General features: G+C 28.6%; 1 protein-coding gene across 1 annotated transcript; it reads right to left on the bottom strand.

Moving 5' to 3' along the window:
• Positions 1-10,575: 10,575 nt before the first annotated feature.
• On the bottom strand, positions 10,576-18,684 carry LOC117181051. Its single transcript, XM_033373619.1, has 3 exons — positions 18,596-18,684; positions 11,546-11,656; positions 10,576-11,027 (listed from the first exon to the last, which is right to left on the bottom strand). The coding sequence occupies exons 1-3, from the start codon at positions 18,678-18,680 to the stop codon at positions 10,576-10,578; spliced, it is 648 nt and encodes a 215-aa protein (XP_033229510.1). The 5' UTR covers positions 18,681-18,684.
• Between the last annotated feature and the right edge of the window lie 456 nt (positions 18,685-19,140).

The raw sequence follows: 19,140 nt of genomic DNA, 5'->3' as shown, positions 1-19,140 counted from the left end.
GGGGGGGGGGGGTGTTAGAGTTCTCCGCTGAGACTTCGCCTCCGCTCCGCTACCTCATACTCGAGGTTTCGTCATTTACTCGGCCTGTAAAGTTTCGCATTTGCCTAGTAGGTCCCTTTTCTCGATTCGGGTAATAAATAATACATTGTTTATTCAATGTTTTTGAAAAAATCATCAAATTTATCAACTAATCTTGAATCTTGCGGCAATTATCAATAAGTTCTTAATTAAAAAGGCTGATATCGAAGCACAAAAAATTTTCGTCCACAGATGCCCGAATAATGCATTTGTTTGTTAAATATGTTTTGAAAAATCAAAAAATTTATCAACTCATCGTGAATGATGCCACAATAATGCAAATTATGAATTTTACAGAAGTTATTATAAAGTTCGTGAGTAGAAAAGTAAAAATAAACAAAAACAAATTTTTCGTTCGGCAAATGCCTGATTATTACTTTTGTTAAAAATTCATAAAATTGGTTAAGAATATATGAATTTTGCTAAAGTTATAAAATTCCTTATTAAAAAAGTTGATATAGAAAAAAAAAAGAATTTTTCTGTAGACGAATGCCTGATTAATGCATTTCTTCATTAAATTTGTTTGAACAACTAATAAAATTCAAAAATTTTTTTATTTTCATTTTTAAGTTATTTTGAATTATAAACTTTTAGATGTGTTTTAAATAAGTGTAGGAGATACTTAGAAGTTTCAAAAATATAAGCAATAATTTGGACTTAAAAGATTTCAAAAAGTTTTAAATCAAATGCAGATTTTTGAAGATCTGAAGCAAACAATTTTTAAATTGTTCTAAAATTTTACAATTAATAAAAAATTATCGAATAATATCTAGATAATTTTATCGTATTCATTAAATTTGACAGAACTTTTGAAAATTTTTCGTAAAAATTCAGATCCTTTAAAACATTATGGTGAAGCAATCTCACATTTTTGAGAATAATACTAAGTTGAAAATATTTTTTAAAAACTAAAAAAAGAGTTCATTCAGAAATTTTAAAGTTTAATAGATTAGAAATATTTAAAAACTGGAAGATTTCCGAAAATTTATAACATATTTTTTAATTTTTGAAGATTAGAAATGTCATAAATGTCTTTCAAACTTATTAAAATTTGTCTTAGCAATTTCCTTCTGGGTGAATTAGAATTTTATTTGTTATATATAAAGAAACAAATTGTAGTATGTAAAATTGTATCAATAGTGACTATTCGTGAAACCTTGTGTACTTTAAAATAAGACTCGTTTCAAGATACCCAATCTCTGTTTGATCTCATTCTCTCGTCTAAAGTATACGACAGAAGACAAACAATTTCAGAAATTCGTTCTTATTGTTAGTAAATTAATCGTTTAAAAAAATTATCAAAACTGCATGAAATTGAGCTTAAATGTCAGCTGATAAATTTTTTTATATTTATAAATTATCCTGAATAAATAAAGGACAGATTTATCCTAATCTGGAAAACTAGATACTTCCTTTATTATTATAATGTATCAATAAATATTATGAGGGCACCTCCCTTAAACATTATAAATAATGTCCGCACATACTTCTATAGTTTTTGCATAATTTTCAAGTGTATAGACTAAAAATTACGTTATCTTGTATCCAATTCTCAAATTTTCATTTTCATAACTTTCGGGATTATTATCTTTCAGGCTGTACATTTTTAGACATTGTGGCATAAAAATACAGATTTAAAAAAGTTATTTATTACTTGATAATTGAAAGTTGAATTAAAAGATATTGTATGCCTATAAAATTTAGGTTAAATTTGTGTACAAACTACTAGCGCCTTTTCAAGGCCTGACCTGAATACTATTCATTCCATGCTCTTGCAATAAGCAAGAACTTTTTGTCTGATTACACAAAACAGTTTAGAAGAACAAAAGGAAATAATAATTCAAAAATGCCCACACGTTTAAAAGTATTCTTTATTTTTATTCTAACCTTTTTCTTTACTATTTTAAAACCGTTAATGCTCACATTACGTTAAAAAAACTGTAGCAAAGAGAAGCTGAATTTTTAGGTGAAAAATTGTTTTTTTAACCGCATCAGTAAAACATCAGATGACTCTTTTGAATATATAGATGCAAACCAAGTACTTTTAAATTTGGTTTTCATTCTATATACTTTCAAAATAAAATCCTTTCTTAATCTTATTATTATTATTATTATAAAAACATTTCAGTGTTGAAATGTTGTCACAGGCTTATACTGCCCAACATGTCGAAGGCATTTTTGGTTAGAGATGGATTTTTATTTGATCATTTTTGCACGGGGCTGTTCCGGTATATATCATCAGTCACGGACGCATTTTTATAATGCAATCAAGTGATCTGATGAGAGCAGTCTGCCCAGACATATTGGACAAAGCCTGGTTTTACCCCATCATTGACGGACTGGGTTGCAGTCAAGTACACGATGGGGGGACTTACAGCTTAAGGTGGGTTCCAAACCACCAGAACCTCGGTAAAGGTACATTGAAAAATTTCCAGAGGTACCGGGTCATTTAAAAATTTAAAAAATTTAAAAAATTTAAAAATTTAAAAAAACAACGGTGACGACAAGCAAACAACAAAGAAAAATCCATTTTTTCCTAATCAGTGAGTCCAAAAACTTTCAAATCTAATGGCATCCTTAACATTCAGTTTTTACATAAAAACCTATACTTTTTCATTGAAATAAAAATGTAAAAATTATATATTAAATTATCTATATTATAGAATTTGCATTAAGCAAATTCAGAAAATATATAAAATATATGATTTGAAGTGTTCCAACAGACTTGAAATATCGATTGGTCCAAAAATTGGAACACAAGTCGGTTAGATAAAAAGCTTAAGTTTCCAATACTGATTTTAACTAAGAAATAAAGCATATCCTTACCTATGTTAAATCTAAAGCATGCGGTTTTTTAGCGCTAGATCGATGTTTGAGATTTAGGGTTTCCAAACCATACTGCTTTCACAGTTCCATTTTGCGACGATCTGCAAATAGATGATTCAATATGGTAGAACAGAATTTAAAAATAAATTAAAAATAATATTAACAAATAATCGATTAAATAGGCAGCAAAAAATATTGAGAATTGAAAATTGTTTATTCACCAGTAAAATGTTATAATACATAGTTTTTTAACACGAGTCATTAAATAGTTTTTTATTTAGTAATGTATTCAGAATAAGCTTATCTTTCTCCTGAAGTTATTCTGGTGCAATTATTTTTAATATATCTACTTATTACATCCTCTTTGTACATCGTCTTTTTAATCATATGATTACCGTAAGGCATAGCGTCTCATTTAAATGGAATTGATTCTTTATATTGATAAACAGGGCTATCAATTAATTCGTTCATTGATGTGGGTATTAAGTTATTTCAAGCGGTCTTGAGGTCTGTGTTGTGAGCCTTGTAACCATCGTTGGCCTGATTGCATTGGTTGTTGTTGTTGTTGGTGTTGGGCTCGTGGTGCTTGTCCAGGTTGTAGTTGGACATGAGACAGTTGGGCCTGAGGTATTTGGGCATGTGGTGGTTGAGCATGTTGTTGCTGGGAATTTATTAGATGGGCATGTGGATGTTGGGCTTGCGTAAGATCGGCTTGTCCTGCTAGGTATCTTGTCACCTCATCCCAATTTTGCACCCTAGTGGAAAGTATCGAGGTTTGTGCTGCCGGTCGAGATACATAAACGGGTTCCCCATTACGAACGTCTACGGTTACCCTTATTCCTTGTCCAAAAACACCAATAGTCGCTTCATCAAGTCCATAGTCGGTAGGGGTCGTTCGTAAACTTCTGTATCTCGCTTCATTCCATTCTGCAGGATTAAATGGTCCATAATTTTGAGGTACCATTGGTATGGACTCTGTAACAAAAATTGAACTTCATGGGACTTTAGCATATATATTAAAAAATCGTTTCTTTATCATTTCTCACAAATGTGGATGCTTATTAAATATTTTTATTTCAGAGTATGCTATTTAGTTTTTTGTAGAGTAAAATATAGAACTCTGGTATTTTTAGATCTTCAAAATAATGAATGAAGAATGCTAGATGTTATTTTCTTTAACTAATATAGATCATAGGGATTAGCTATTGGTTTATCTTGAACTGATTAACTTTCTCGATATCGCAAGTATACAAATATTACAAAAATTAAACAAAATTGGTCTAAAAAATTGTAACAACTTCAACAACTTTGAGTTTATATGATGAGCTTCTAATTTACTTACCAACAAAATCACGTATAAAAACTGCGGTTGTAAGAAGAAAAGTTCCCGTAACAATCTTCATTGCTGCCGACGTCTTTCGGAAGACTGATTGATAAGTCGGTAACCAAACCTCTGCTATGTGCATTGAAGAATTCTTCGTTTTCGGGGAACATTGACCCAGTTTATATTTACAAATTTTTTATGGTAGACACCGATGAAAAAATTTCAAAAACAAACCAGTTCTTTTAGTTTATACATGACGAGCATTTTTTTAATGCTGGCGAAAATGCTGATCATCTGAATTTCTTGCAATGTGTTCACCTGATCACACAAAGCATTTTAGACGAAAAACAGGAAATAAGAACGATAGCCTCTTGCAAGAAATTACGTTTGACAAAAAACAATCTTTTTCAGAATTTTACAAAAACAATAGATGTTTCTTAATGTTGATAGTTCGCTTTAACGCTGAGAAACCATCGCTTGGCAATAAGCAAAGTTGATTTGTAAAAAAAATCATTTTAAGCATTTTACATTGTAACTAGAGACTCTGATTTTTAAGCTCTAGCCCTTAAAGATTAAAAGAAAACACCTTGATATAAATTGTTTGTTTAACATTAGTTATTGAGAGCTTTAGTTTTTCCTTTCTCTTTAGGCGAAAGTTACAATTCTTATTTAATCCAAATAATTTAAGGCCTCATTTTATTCTACGAAGGATTCTTCAAATTATATTTGGGTGGATTATACCTAACCAGTTTATTTAGTAATCATACAGCTATTATTGTTGTAAAAAATCGTAGTTTTAATTTAAATAAAAATTTCTGAAATAGAATTGTAGCAAAACCTTTGAAGAATAAAATAAATAAATAATTTTAACCTGCATTTTTTCCTAATATAAATTTAGAAGGTTCCGTGAAGATTTCCTGATATCTATAATAGATATATTATTCTTGATTTTATCATTCATTTTAAAGAACGGCGAGTTTTGAGATTGATTCATGGTGGCCGTTTTAATCGAAGAAAAAATTCCCGATTTTTTTCCCGGCTGGCAAACATTTTTTGCGGTCCCTAAATTTACAAAAATCAAACTTAATTTTAAGCATTTTCCCATTTAAAGTGACAAACAATAAACAACAATTTCAATTATTTAACGTGGTACTCTTGAATTCCAAACTTTTAAAATTGAGGTTCACAAGTTTTTCAAGTAAAAAATTGTGTATCCAAATGTTTAATAATGTCAGCGTATAAAATGGAAGTTACTAACACTTTCCAATTTAACAATGCTAAATGAAATTCAGATGAACTGCAAATTGTAAAACTTTCATAAATTATAGATATCAAGGATTCAGATTAAGTTCCAAAAAATTAAATCTATATAAAAATGTTCAATACTCTAAATAAAGAATAAGGCAATGAACCTTTAAAATGTTTAAAATTAAATTATTTTAAGTATTTTTAAGCTAGACTGATTAAAAATTAAAAAATAAATTTCTTCATATTTTAAAACAAATTAAACTTTTTTTTCACTTTTAAAAAATCGAAAAAAAGTAGAAATCCTTCAAATTTAAATTTATAAATAATAATAGAACACTTATTATTTATAGAATAAAATTGAGAAATTTTCAGAGATATTTAAAAGTTTTAAAAAGATTCAAGTGAAATTTAGAACTTTTAGAATTTTTCAGCTTTTAAACTAACAAATTAAACATTTTTTTAAATAGAACGATTAAAATTGTAATATTAAACTTAAGCTTTTAGAAATTTCAGAGGCCCAAATATTGCTATTTAAAAGAATTTAGTTTTAAATTATTTTCTTCTAAATATTTCATTTCCATTTACTCGTCTAAAATAAGCAGTGAAATATTTCTGAATATTAAGTACTTATTCTTATTCCGAATTAAAAAATTTCTAACTCGAGGATTTGAAATTGAATAATTTAGACTTTAAAAATATTTTAAATTTAATAAAAACCTATCATTATGACTATATTATTAAGGAGTTATTCTTAAGTTGAAAATAGTTCATAAAGTTTCAAACGCACGTTTATATTTTTTAAGGACTGAAAAATAAAAATAAATAGTTTATTTATAAATTTGTTAATTAAATTTAATATGAAAAATAATGTAATGAAATAATGAAAACTTTGAATTAAAAATATGTTATTGAGGAATACTTAAATTTTTTATTTGACAATAAAATTTTCGGAATAAATGATGTATTAATTTTAATTCTTAGTAGAACTTTCTAATTAATTTAGTTACAATCTGAAAATTTTAGAATTTCTAACGTATCTAAAACATTTTTATTAAGTTAAGTATTATTCAGATTTATATACTTAAGGTACAGATCCTTTTTAAAAGTAATCTATCTATTTATTTTTACAGTTTAAAAAATCAAACTGTTTTTTTATGAAAATTGTTTGACTTAAATAATAATTCCGAATTACCAGAACTTCGGTAAAGATACATTGAAAAATGTCTAGATGTGCCGACTCAGGGATCGATCCCCAGACCTCTCAGGTGAAGTCCGAGTGTCTAACCAACAGAGCCACCGAGACTCATTATTATAATAATATAGTATACGCATAAGAGGATGATAAAGAAAGAAAATGTTAATTTTAAAACCACACTTTTTCAAGATTTCAAAATTCTATGAAAAGTTATTCATAGTACTCAGAAATTCAAACAATTTACCCTCATGGCTTTTTTCTATAAACATAAAATGATCAGAGTTAGAGCATTTTCAAAATCAAAAAAAAAAGACAAACTAAAATGAACATTTTAGGCCAAACAACAGAGGATATGAAAAAAGTCATGAAAAGAAAAACGTTGATTTTTGAAAGCCCTACAAGATGATGATAAAACCTTTTTGAATTCGATAGAAAAGTTGAAAATTTCAAATTTGACCGTACCAAAAAATTTTGAAACCACATTTTTTCAAGATTTTAAAATTCTATGTACGATTGTTAATAGTACTCAGAAACTCAAATAGTTTATTTTTATGACTTTTCACTTTAAAAAGAAAATGTTTTGACTTAGAACATTTTCAAAATCCAAAAAAAAAGTTAAATGAACATTTTAAGCCAAGCTAAGCATGATATGAAAAAAAATTCAAGAGAAGAAAAACGTTGCTTTTTGAAAGCCCTACAAGATTGTAATAACAACTTTTTTAGTTTGGTCGAAAAGTTGAACATTCAAAATTTGATCGTACAAAAAAAAAATGAAAAATCCAAAAATTGCATTTTTTGTTCAAACTATGCAAGATACAAAAAACATGTAAAAGCTTTAATAGAGCACCCTGAAAAGAACTTCAAATTTATAATGAATCACTTTTCAAAGACAAGAGTAGATTTTGTTTTCAGTCGTAAAAAAACATCAAAAATAAAAAAATTTAAATATTTTGGACTAGCGACACAAGCCACGAAAAAAATGAGACAAAACTTGTTCATCAAAAGGAAGAACTATAATTTTTGATAGGACACGTAGTTTTTGATTTAGTCGTAAAAAATAACATTCAAAATAAAAATATTAAATTTATTTGAAAAAACGACACAAGTTATGAACTAAAATTAGCATACAAAAATTGTTCACCCAAAATGATCTTGTAACATTTGCCATAGAGACTATTTTCTGATACATGTTTATGAGAAAATAAGTTCTATGGCAATAGCCAAATACTAGGTTTTTCTGCTTGACAGCATTATTAGACGTTATGCGTATGCGCATTAGTTTTTATTTGATCGTAAAAAACAAGATCAAAGATAAAAAAATTATAAAAACAAGGAAATAAGAATTAGTATGATTCAATTTTTATGCAAAATAAGAAACAAATATAAAAATAATCATGATAAATACAATCTGCTTTTTATTTTACAATTTTCAATAAGCAATCCCAGGTAGAATAACATAAAAAATGTATTATACTTGATGTAAAAGTATTGTGAATAATGTAAAAACGTTGACATTTTGGAGAAAATCGAGTGTGAAGCACGAGATACGTAATGTGAATGTTTTCTCTAAAGCCTAAAGAGCTTTAACAAAAGAGAGTTCAAAATCACAAAATTACATTTGTCGGTCCGTTGGCCTTTGATTTTAAAAGGTCTGTGCAAGAATGAGGGAGTAATGCAAAGACCAAGCGCGGAGTGCGATTGCCATCAGTCGCGTGCCGTAGGTGCGCTCAAAATCTCGAGCTAAGCTCTTTTAACGAAAGAGAATTCACAATCACAAAATTACAGTGGTAGATGTTTTGTGTCTTAATTTTAAAAGGTTTGCGCAAGAACGTGAGAAAATACAAAGACCGAGCGCTACGCACACGGTAAATACATAATCGAGCGCGAAGAGTGAGGTAAATGTACAATCGAGCGCGAAGCGCGAGAAACAACAGTCCCGCACCCTAGGCAGGTTCAAACTTGATTTAAATATCGGCATCGACATTCTACTACCAGAGCTGAACCACGCTATTCATATGTTTTTTTTAAAGTCGCTGAATCTAAGACATAGGTCATTTGGACCCCATCAGGTCAGGATCTAGGTCAATTGAAGGTCAAACTGAAAAAAACCATGGAATCGGAGAAAACCATTTGATCAGAAGGAACCATTTCATGTGTCAAAAAGCGCGGGTCTATTTGAAATTAACAAATGCAATCAGAAATGAATCAGATAAATACACCTGACTCTGAGTGGCTAACTCGCGCTTTAGTTACTCCTAGAACTGCTGTCCCCCGCAGTTTCTCAGTTTAAGGCGCGAGATATGGTAGCGAATCTTGTCTCAAAGATACAAGCAGCGTAACCGAAACGCGCTGTGCGCGAGTACTCACATGCCCAAATTGCGCGACGTTTTGCATTTTAATTTAAAATGGTACAGGACACTTTTTGACCAATAGATGCTCAATAAATTTGACTCTATCACTCGCTATTCTTTTGGTTCCTGAAAAATGAAGAGATTTACGTATAATTTAACCATATTCGCACATATGGGATGTGTCTCACGGGAACGAGAGATGCGGTGAACTATTGCATTCCAATTAAAAAAAAAAATTATAGACTAGTTAAGTTTTGAAAGTCCGTAGCCAATTCAGTATTTTTTCTTCTTCTCATTTTAAGTTAGAAAACCAGTTTCCAAGTATTTAAACATTAAAAATTATTTTCAATTATGAGAAAAGTGTTGACTTAAATAAAAATTTTTTCTAAACTGTTGAGTTCACGATCTATAAAAATACTTTTGTTTTAATATCAAAGCATATTATAAATTGTTATGTTATAAGTTTATTGAAATAATATATCTTTTTCAGGGACGGTAAGAATAAAATGTGATGTGAAATAATAAACAAATATTACAGTAATCATACATAAATAAATGAATTATACATGTAAAATAATTTAATTGATAATAATGTAGAAAACCTCGCATTTTGAAAAAAAATCAAGGAAAAAAGACGAGATTCGTAAGAAGAATGTATTCTCTAAAGCCGAAGAAGCCTTAACAAAAGAGAATCTACAATCACAAAATTACAGTTGTCGATGCTTTGACCTATAGTTTTAAAATACCTTGTGCACAAATGTGAGTTAAATCCTATCCGTTCACGTTTATTTTCTTCTGCTGCGAACCCAATTCCTTGCCTTAAAGCCACAAAGATTTCAGGGATTGAAGCAGGATATATTCTTCATTTTTGTAGGAAAGTGTAACAAAGAATTAAAATGAATGATGGTAAACAAAATTGGACTCGTATTCATAGTGGAACCTCTTTCTTTAAGCGGATGTTTAAGAACTTTCTAGAACTATTATTGCTAGAATTATGGAGAAATTATTGCTAGAAAGTTTAAATACTGAATAGTTAACTACAAAATCAAAACATTTAAAGCGTTTGAACTTTTTTCGAATTTTAAAAAGCAAAATTTCTTTCTTTTTTCAACAACTAGAGGTTTAAAACGGACTTATAATTTTTTGCGAAAATGGGCGTTCAGAAAGAGAAGAAGAATTTAAAAAACAATATAGGAGGGTTTTGTTTTAGCCCTAGGATTTTTCGCTCCATAGATTTTCCATCACTTGACTTTTTTAAATTATGAATAAGCATAACATCGCACTTCAAAATCAATATTTTGTTGCCAACGAAATTCTCGGTCCCACAATATGTAATGCGTTTGAAAAATATCAAGTGTTATCTTTCCAAATATGAATTCGCAAAACTTCTTAATTTCATTTTAGGAAAAAATATAGTTATACGAAGAGGAAATTATATTTAATAAAAATGAATGCAAAATTAATAGGAGTGCAATATGATTACAATTAAAAGAAGCCTCTGATGTTCTGCAGATTCTTTATTCAAGGAATCAATTGAAAACTTGGACTATGCATCAATCTGCTCCTGTTCTGCTTTGAATCCAATACATTTGTTTGGCTGTAAATAGTTTTGAGTCCTCAAGCTGATTAAAGAAATCTGGTGACTTTACTAGGCCGGGTGCAATGTGTATAAGGCAAACGTCGTTATACCCCCAAGGACTTTCTTGGTTTTTAACGTAATTTCCATTACGTAATACAGCTCTTACATTGCGCCTTACGTGCTGTCCAGTTTGATCAATGTATTCAATATGATACTCTCCATTTTGGTATTCAATACCAGATCTTCCCACTGGAGATCCGCCTCTGAACAAGTGAGCCTTCGTTGCAATGTAAGATGTGGCTGCTACAACGCCAACGCCAATCTCGTTTTCACCATGATAGATCCGGACCATACCCAGAGGAAGGGCTCCTATTATTGGAGGAGGTGCTTCCAACCCCAACCTACTGCTGGGAGCATCCCGGTAACCTATAGAATTTTAATGTGAAGTTTGATCTATTCCATCATTGACTCAAATATCTTATAAATTTCCAAAGTCCTAATAGTCATAGATTTTTATATACCCTTTACAATGCCCAAGAAATGTGAAATTTCTGATTGAAAAGAAAAATTTTTCAACCAAAAAAAAAACTTGAAAATATACATTTTGAATAGAAAAGTTAATTTACTTATTATACAGAAAGATTATTTTTTTCATTAGTGTAGGAAATTACGATAATACAATGCTGTAAATGTTGCGCGGAAAGTTTTCTAATTAAAAAAATGGCGAATTTTTTAGCAGTTGATTTACAGGTTAAAAGGAATATTTCTTATTATGTTTTACTAAATTTATAAATTGTCAGAATAAAAATGAATAGTGGTAAAAGATTGAAAATAACTTAAAAAATACTAAAAAAATGTACTTTTATGATTTATGTAATGTTCAGCTTACGCTAAATATTCTAATTACTTTCTCATATAAGCGTAATGCAAAATCAAACCTCAACCTGTATGTTCAATAGATGATTGCATTCGACGCGCCGGTGACGAATGCTCGGGAACATCTCCAGATGAAGAAGACGCACGCTTTTGACGAAGAATAAAAGCCGATGAAGCATCTACAAAAAATACACAGATTATTCCATTAGTGTAATTTACTACACTATTTACTGCAATGTCTTATCAATTTTCTTAGGCATATCAATCGTAAATTTGTTTAATTAGTTTACCATGCAAAAATTAAATCAAAATTAATCCTTTATCTCTTAATTAATCTTTTAAAATATTTCCTGATCACAATACAAAATCACAAGTTTGCATGCAGTAACCTGATCGCGGATGCTGCAGAGGGATAGCTGACCATTTAAGGTGTTCGCACAAGGAAATCCGTTGCAGTGCGCTGGGGACGTCTCACGGACGTACCGTCCGTGCCCGATCCCATAAAGCTAACCAATCGCGTGCTGCCTGACGTGTTGCTACGGTACGTGGCAGTACTTGCTCAAGGGCGTTGTGAGCTGGATCAGACCAGTGTATCCAGAACGTGGGATTTTTAAGTCCCCACCATTCTCCCATCTGGGAGCGACACATTCAAACGCAGTGTGTCGGTGAGTCGGCTCTGTTAAATGCTGCGAAGCCCAGCCTCGTGTAAAGCCGAAAATGCACGAGCGGAAATCCGAGCTCTGCCGAACTCACGAACAACGATTTAGCTGCTCTTCAAATTTATTCAGGTTTTGAAATCCCGAGTTACCTTAGAAGCATTAGACTTATTGCGAAGAGGCAAATATAATTGACTTTATGTAAATAGATATAGGAGACAAGACTTCTGGGTCTAAAATGTTTCAAATTTAGTGCTGCATGCTTTAGTCATATTTTTAGTAAACAATTTGCTTTTAACAAATAAAAAACGAATTTTCAACAAAATAGTTAAATTTTAAACCTAAGAAATTACTTTAAAAAATACTTTTTTCAACTTAAGCATTGTAGTTTATACTGAAGTTTTCAGTTGAAAACATTAATTTTTAAACCCAAATAAATGCGATCTTATCAACAAAAGAAATAAATTTTTATCTAAAACAAATTAATTTTTAAAGAAGAATAATTCGCCAACAAAGTAGATAAATTTATAACTAAAAAGAAATTTTTTCAAGAAAAAAAATTGTCAACAAAATTGTTCAATTTTCATCTAATTTTCAAAATCATTTTTAAAACAGAAGAATTTTTGTTAACAAAATAAATAAATTTTCAACGAAAAACGGTTAAATTATCAATTTAAAATATCAATTTACAACCAACAATTTTTCAGCAAAATAGTTTAATTTCAAAATAAATAGATGAACTTTTAACCATTTTATACCAAAATAAAATAAGCTTCAACCAAAAATGCATTTTCATCAAAAGAAATGAATTCTTGATTAAAATAGATGAATTTTTAAACAAAAAAAATTATTTTCTACCAAAAAAGAAGAATTTTTGACTGAGAAAGGTCAATTTCCTACCAAAAAAATTTAGCCAAAAATTATACAATTAAATTTTTAGTATAAGAAAATGTTTTTTCAACGACAAAAGAATGAATTTTCTACTGAAAATTGTTTTAAACAAACACACAATCGAATTTACAAAAGAATAGTTCAATTTTTAAACACATAGTTAGATTTTAATTTAAAAAATTATTTTTCAACCAAAAATGGAATGGACTGAATTCTGAGAGAAAATTAAAATCGTTTGAAAAATTTTAATAATTTTTATTTACAAAAATGTACTTTAAAAAAAAATCAAAAAGGTTTTGAAACACATCAAACGATTTCCTAAAATTGAAAAGAGTGTAGAAGATTTTAAAGCAAAATGTTTCAATTTGATAAGATTAAAAAGTTGTAAAAAACGTAAATAATCCAGTAAATTGAAGAAATTTAAATGATTATGAGTCGATTTTTTCACATCTTGAATTAAGGAACATAATTTTTATTAGGCTTTCTTGTGCAATTTTGTTTCACAATTTTTTAAATTATATGTTGCTTTAAAAATCTGCTTCAAAATTTGAGAAAGTTTAAGAGATATTTAGAAATTTTGAAGGGATTCAAATAAAATTAAAACTTGCAAAGATTTTTCAAGAATTTTGTAAGTTTTCACGATAATGAAAAAATTATTTTAGGTTCCTAGAAATAATTAAAATAAAATTTTAAGTCGAAAAATGAATTGTAGGAGATTATTTTAAATCATTTCAAAACATTCAAAAATGCATCAAAAATTGTCAAAGTATCTCCAAAATTTTAAAGGCAATGTTTTTTTAATTTTGCAAAATAAAAAAAAATCAGGAAAAATTTGAATAATTTTTAAAGATTAGGAGACCAGACAAGATTAGAAAAAAAAGAATTATTTTCCTAAGTAACGTGTGAAAATTTTTAATAATTTTTTATTTTGTAAAATGTGCTTTGAAAGAAAATTAAAGAAGATTTTTAAACACATCAAACAATTTCCTAAAATCTCGAAAAAGAGTTGAAAAGGTTTTAATATCAACATTTTTTAATTCGATAACATTACAAATTTTTTAAAAGTGCAAATAATCGAATAAATTCAATAAATATTGAGTAAAATTGATGAGATTAAAAAAGAATTTTAATTTCAGAGGAGTTTTAGAAACATTGGATAAAGTGATTTAAAAAACTGAAAAACCTAAAAATTCCTGTAGAAGAATAAGAAAGATGCGCCTGGAAATTATGTACAATTATCAGTCTTTAAAATAAAAATTGGAATGATTTTTTTTTAAATTACTCTCAGCACATTTCTTCTCAAGCAGAATCCCCGATTTTAATCGCAAGAGGTCCAATTATTTCCAATAAGAATAAGTAATTACATAAATTTTGAACATTCAAAAAAGATAACTTGGAATAAGTACAATGAGATTTAAAAAAAGTTTATTTTAATTATACATGAAATTTGTTGAATTATTTCTAAAAATATGGAAACATTAAAAATTGTAGTATTTAAATACACTTAAAATTTCAGACTTTTATATTAAATTTTGATAAGATAAATACGTATGTAAAATGAAAAATAATAATAAGAGTCGATAAACGAATAATTTTTTTCGAATGAGTTCTAACAGAAAATTGAAAAAAGATTACAAAACATTTTTTATAATTTCCTAAAATGTCTAAGAAGTACGTAAAATATTTTGAAGCAAAATGTTGTAATTTTTCCGAATTACTTAACTTTAGAAAAATTAAGGAACATAATTCTTTCAAATTTGAGTAAGGTTTAGAGATACTCAAAAATTTTGAAACGATTCGAAAATAATGAAAACTTCCAAAGATTTTCAAAGGAATAATTAACATAATTTTTTATTTCCAACAATTCATTTGAAAAGATTATGTTTAAACATTTCAAAATATTGCAAAAGATTTCAAATATTCTCAAAGCATCTGAAAAACTTTGGGGGCATTTTTTTTATTTTGCAGAAAAAAAAAACAGGAAAAATTTGAATAATTTTTAAAGATTAGAGATTGAAAAGTCTGACAAGATTAGAAAAACATAATTATTTTTCTAATAATCGTGTGTTCTAAGAATTTTTTATTTTTAAAAATTCACTTTAAACAAAATTCAAGCAGATTTTTAAACGCATCAAACGATTTCCTAAAATTTAAAAGAAGAGTGTAGAAGATTTTAAAGCAAAATGCTTCAATTTGATAAGATTAAAAAGTTTCAAAAAAGTAAATAATCAAGTGAATTCAGGAAGTATTTAGTAGACTTCAAAAAAATTTAAACTTTAGAAGTGTTTTAGAAACGCAAGATAAACTTTAGGAACTTTAAAAGAATCTCGAAAGGTTTCAGGAGAATAAACATGGTTTCTTAAAATTACAAAATTTAGCTTTTACAATTTTATTTTAATTGTAAGATAATTGTAATTGGAAATTGATTGTAAATAATTGTAAAATAAATGCAACAAAATTTATTTTATGAAAAATATCTCATGATTTTAAAAAGAGAAAAAAATGGTTAAGGTAAATCTTTGAAGCGTTTTAATAACTAATGAACATATTCTTAGATTATTTTTCCTTGATTCTGGCCTAGGGTCAAACATGGTACAAAAGACCGTCGTGAAATTTCGAATAAAACCCGTACTCTCTATACATTAATTTTTTTAATTAAGAATAATAATACTTTTATAAATATTGCCAAAATTTATTTGAATATGATACACAATGATTTTTATTTTAAAAATTCCTGTAAATAGTTGGTGTTTTTTAAATTTTACGATATTTGTATGCCATGTTTGACCTTAGGGAATAGATTTCAGGAATAAAATTATAAAAGTATCTCCATTAGTTAGTAAAATACTATGAAGAATCGCCTTTCAAATTATGGTTGAAATTGAAGAAACAGATATGTCTCTTGTCTTTTTTCAGCATATGATTTTTCACTAAATGTAAAGCAGATTAAAATACACTTAAAAAATAAAAATAAGAAAGTTCAGAAAGTTTTGTTGAAAATTCGATTTTGTTGTTGTTGAGAAAACATTTTCTTACACTAAAAATTGAATTGTATCATTTTTGGTTGAATTTTTTTGTAGGAAATTGACCTTTCTCAGTCAAAAATTCTTCTTTTTTGGTAGAAAATTATTTTTCTTGATTAAAAATTCCTCCATTTTAACCAAGAATTCATTTCTTTGGATGGAAATGCATTTTTTGTTGAAACGTTGATTTTTGTTGAGCGTGAAAACCGAAGTTGATATTTTTGAAGAACTAAAAAATCCGAAACTGTATTGACCCTGTATAATTCTAAAAAGATTAATTATTGATGGTCAAATCTGTCAGGTTACAAGAAGTTTTTTTTTTAACATTAGGTTTTGAAGCCCAAAATCAAAGATCGTATTTTGAGAAGCCCAAAAATCAGAGGTGCGTTCTGCTAGCACCTACAAAACGGAAGTAGAATGTTTTTTATGCACTAATTTTTGGCTGTTTTGAGCATCAATGCCGGTTTTGGGGCTCTTTTAATTTTCTCGAAAATCCGAATTTCGAAAAAACAACCCTTATCTGTTAAAAGCGCCCTTAAAATAAAATCCGCACTTAAACTAAATGTAAGCATATTAGAATTTTTGGATTTTCAAGCTCTTCTTTCGCACAAATCCCGATTTTCAGGCTTTATTATTTTGTTTTAAAACCGGACTTTTTGGTGAAAGTGCTAGCCGCCCGCATCTCCATAACATGCAATTTGAACAACTTAAAAAATCAACATAGACAGAATTTTGGTCTTTTGTCTTTTTGGTATAGTTTAGAGTTTTTGGAAGCTGGATAGTGTTATTTTTTTCATTTAGAAATTTTTCGACAGTGATTTATGAATGCCAAAAAAACAATTAACTTTTGATTTATATTTTTTTTATTTTTATATATTATTTAGGCTGGGTGCTTAAGTCATTTAAGGGTCATTTTTAGGAGACATAGTTTTTTTCGAAAATTAATTTTTGCAGTTTTTGAAAGCCAAAAAAAAAGCCTTATATTCCCACGCTGCTGATTTTTCTAATTTAAAAATTTTTTGTGGTAGAGGTGCTAGCGGACAGCAGCTCTACCTTTAAAAAAATTAATTTTTGCATTTCTCAAGTAGTTTTTGAAAGATAGGGGTTGTTTCTTCAAAATTCATTTTTTCCGTTTTTGAGAGCCCAATAAAGCTCAAAATTCTAAGACGGTTGTATTTTTTAATTCTTTCTATTCTCTGTAGTGGAGATGTTGGCGGCCAGCACCACCACCCAAAAGTCAGTTTATTTATCAAACTAAAAGAGCCCAAAAATCGACATCGGTGTCCAAAAAAAGCCCCAAAAAAGCAAAAAATTATAGCATAAGAAAAATATTCAAATTCAGTTGTAGAGGTGCTACCGAAACGCACCTAAAAACAAGCTACTCTATTGACAGTATAAAATACTGAAAAATAATATTTTTTGAAAAATTCATATCTGCCTTGTATCAAGGGCTTTATTTTTCACGTTGATGGTCAAAGCCAAAAAAGCAAAGTGGTTTTAACACGGGTTAATTTCTTAACCAGGTTAAAGTAAGGTAGACTCTATTCACATTTTGAATTTTCAAAAATATCAGTGGAGCCCACAAATTGACAATATAGGCCAAAAGTAGCCAAGAAGAGTCGGAAATTCTTATAAAAACGAACTCGATAAAAAAGAACTAGATAACCAACAAATAAGTTAATTTTTTAAACGAGTGAAATACATTCTGCAAAATGAAAATCAGTATTTAAAGATAAAACAAAATTCAACTCTGGGGCCAATGTTTTGTTAAATTAAAGCTGAAAAAGTTTTATAAAATTAAGACAGAAGAAATGGTTAGTTGCTACAAGATGCTCCTTATTATTCGAGTTGGTATTAGCTACAACTACTAAAACAGTTCTGCCTTCTACTTTATTAGTTGTCTGGACCAACTAGTTTTTTTAGTGAAGTTATCAAAGTTCGGAAAAATTGCGGGTAGCGATAAAAAAATCAATTTTCAGTTTTAAAATAAAATAGCATTAATGCTTTCGAGGTATTGAGTGTTTGAATATGATAAAACAAAGACCTTGCAATAATAATTTAGAAAAAATGTGCAAGTTCAATATATAATTGCCCTAGAGTATTAAAAAAAAACTTTCCACATCGAATATAGTCAATCAGAGTCCAATTAAAACACTGGCCATATTCTGTCCAGATGCTGGATTTGAAGTTACGTAACGCTTCTTATCTATTCCGAGCCACGTATGTGTACATAACTGTACAATATGCTACCACCAAATTATCTTTCTATTGGAACTGATTTTTTTTATTTTAATGTCATAATGCTACAAATAAATGTCTCAATTTGAATTTTTTCTTCTGAAATGAAATCGCAGCCTTCTTTTAATTTAAAACTAAATTTATTATAATTTATTTTAACCCTCTTGAAAATCACGATTATTTCGTTTATTAACTTTTCGAACGCAACTTGTCTATTATTGCTTTTTTTTTAATATTTCATGATTTATATGTGATATTACTATCCCTCTATGAAAAGGATTCAATTTAAAAAAAAATCCAATCTGCTTACCCTTATTTTCTTGCGATGCGCCCGCAATTCCTGGCCCCAAAACCACAGCAAATATCAGGACATTCCAGAAAGATATTTTCTCCATTTTTGTAAGAAAGTGTAAGTCAAATAATAAAACTCAATAATGGTTTGAAACAATTGAACCCGTATTTATAGTGAAACGTCACGCTTTATCTTATCTATACAATCTTTTTTTTTTTAATTAAAAACGATGTTTGCGTAAAAATGAGACACTTCAAGTTAACGGCGCAAATAAAAAAAGTAATAAGATACTAAATGAAAAATTAAACTCAAGAAGCTAGTGGTGGGGAATTTAAAAATTGAAAAATTAACTACAAAGTCGACATCAAAGCATTAGAACTTTTCTTCAACTTAATGTTTTTGCCTTGTCTTCAGAAGCTTGTTCTCTTTCTTTTGGCTACTAAAAAAATAGATTTCTAATTTTGAAGTACTTCAGTTGTCTACGTCATTCGACCACCTTCCGGTTCGCGTTGATATTTCGTATTTCATACAGATGGACACAAATGTAAATGGAGACGCATTTT

The sequence above is a fragment of the Belonocnema kinseyi genome, chromosome 10, assembly GCF_010883055.1.
Source record: "Belonocnema kinseyi isolate 2016_QV_RU_SX_M_011 chromosome 10, B_treatae_v1, whole genome shotgun sequence".
Taxonomy (NCBI): Eukaryota; Metazoa; Arthropoda; class Insecta; order Hymenoptera; family Cynipidae; genus Belonocnema; species Belonocnema kinseyi.
This window is presented reverse-complemented; position numbering and strand designations above follow the sequence as displayed.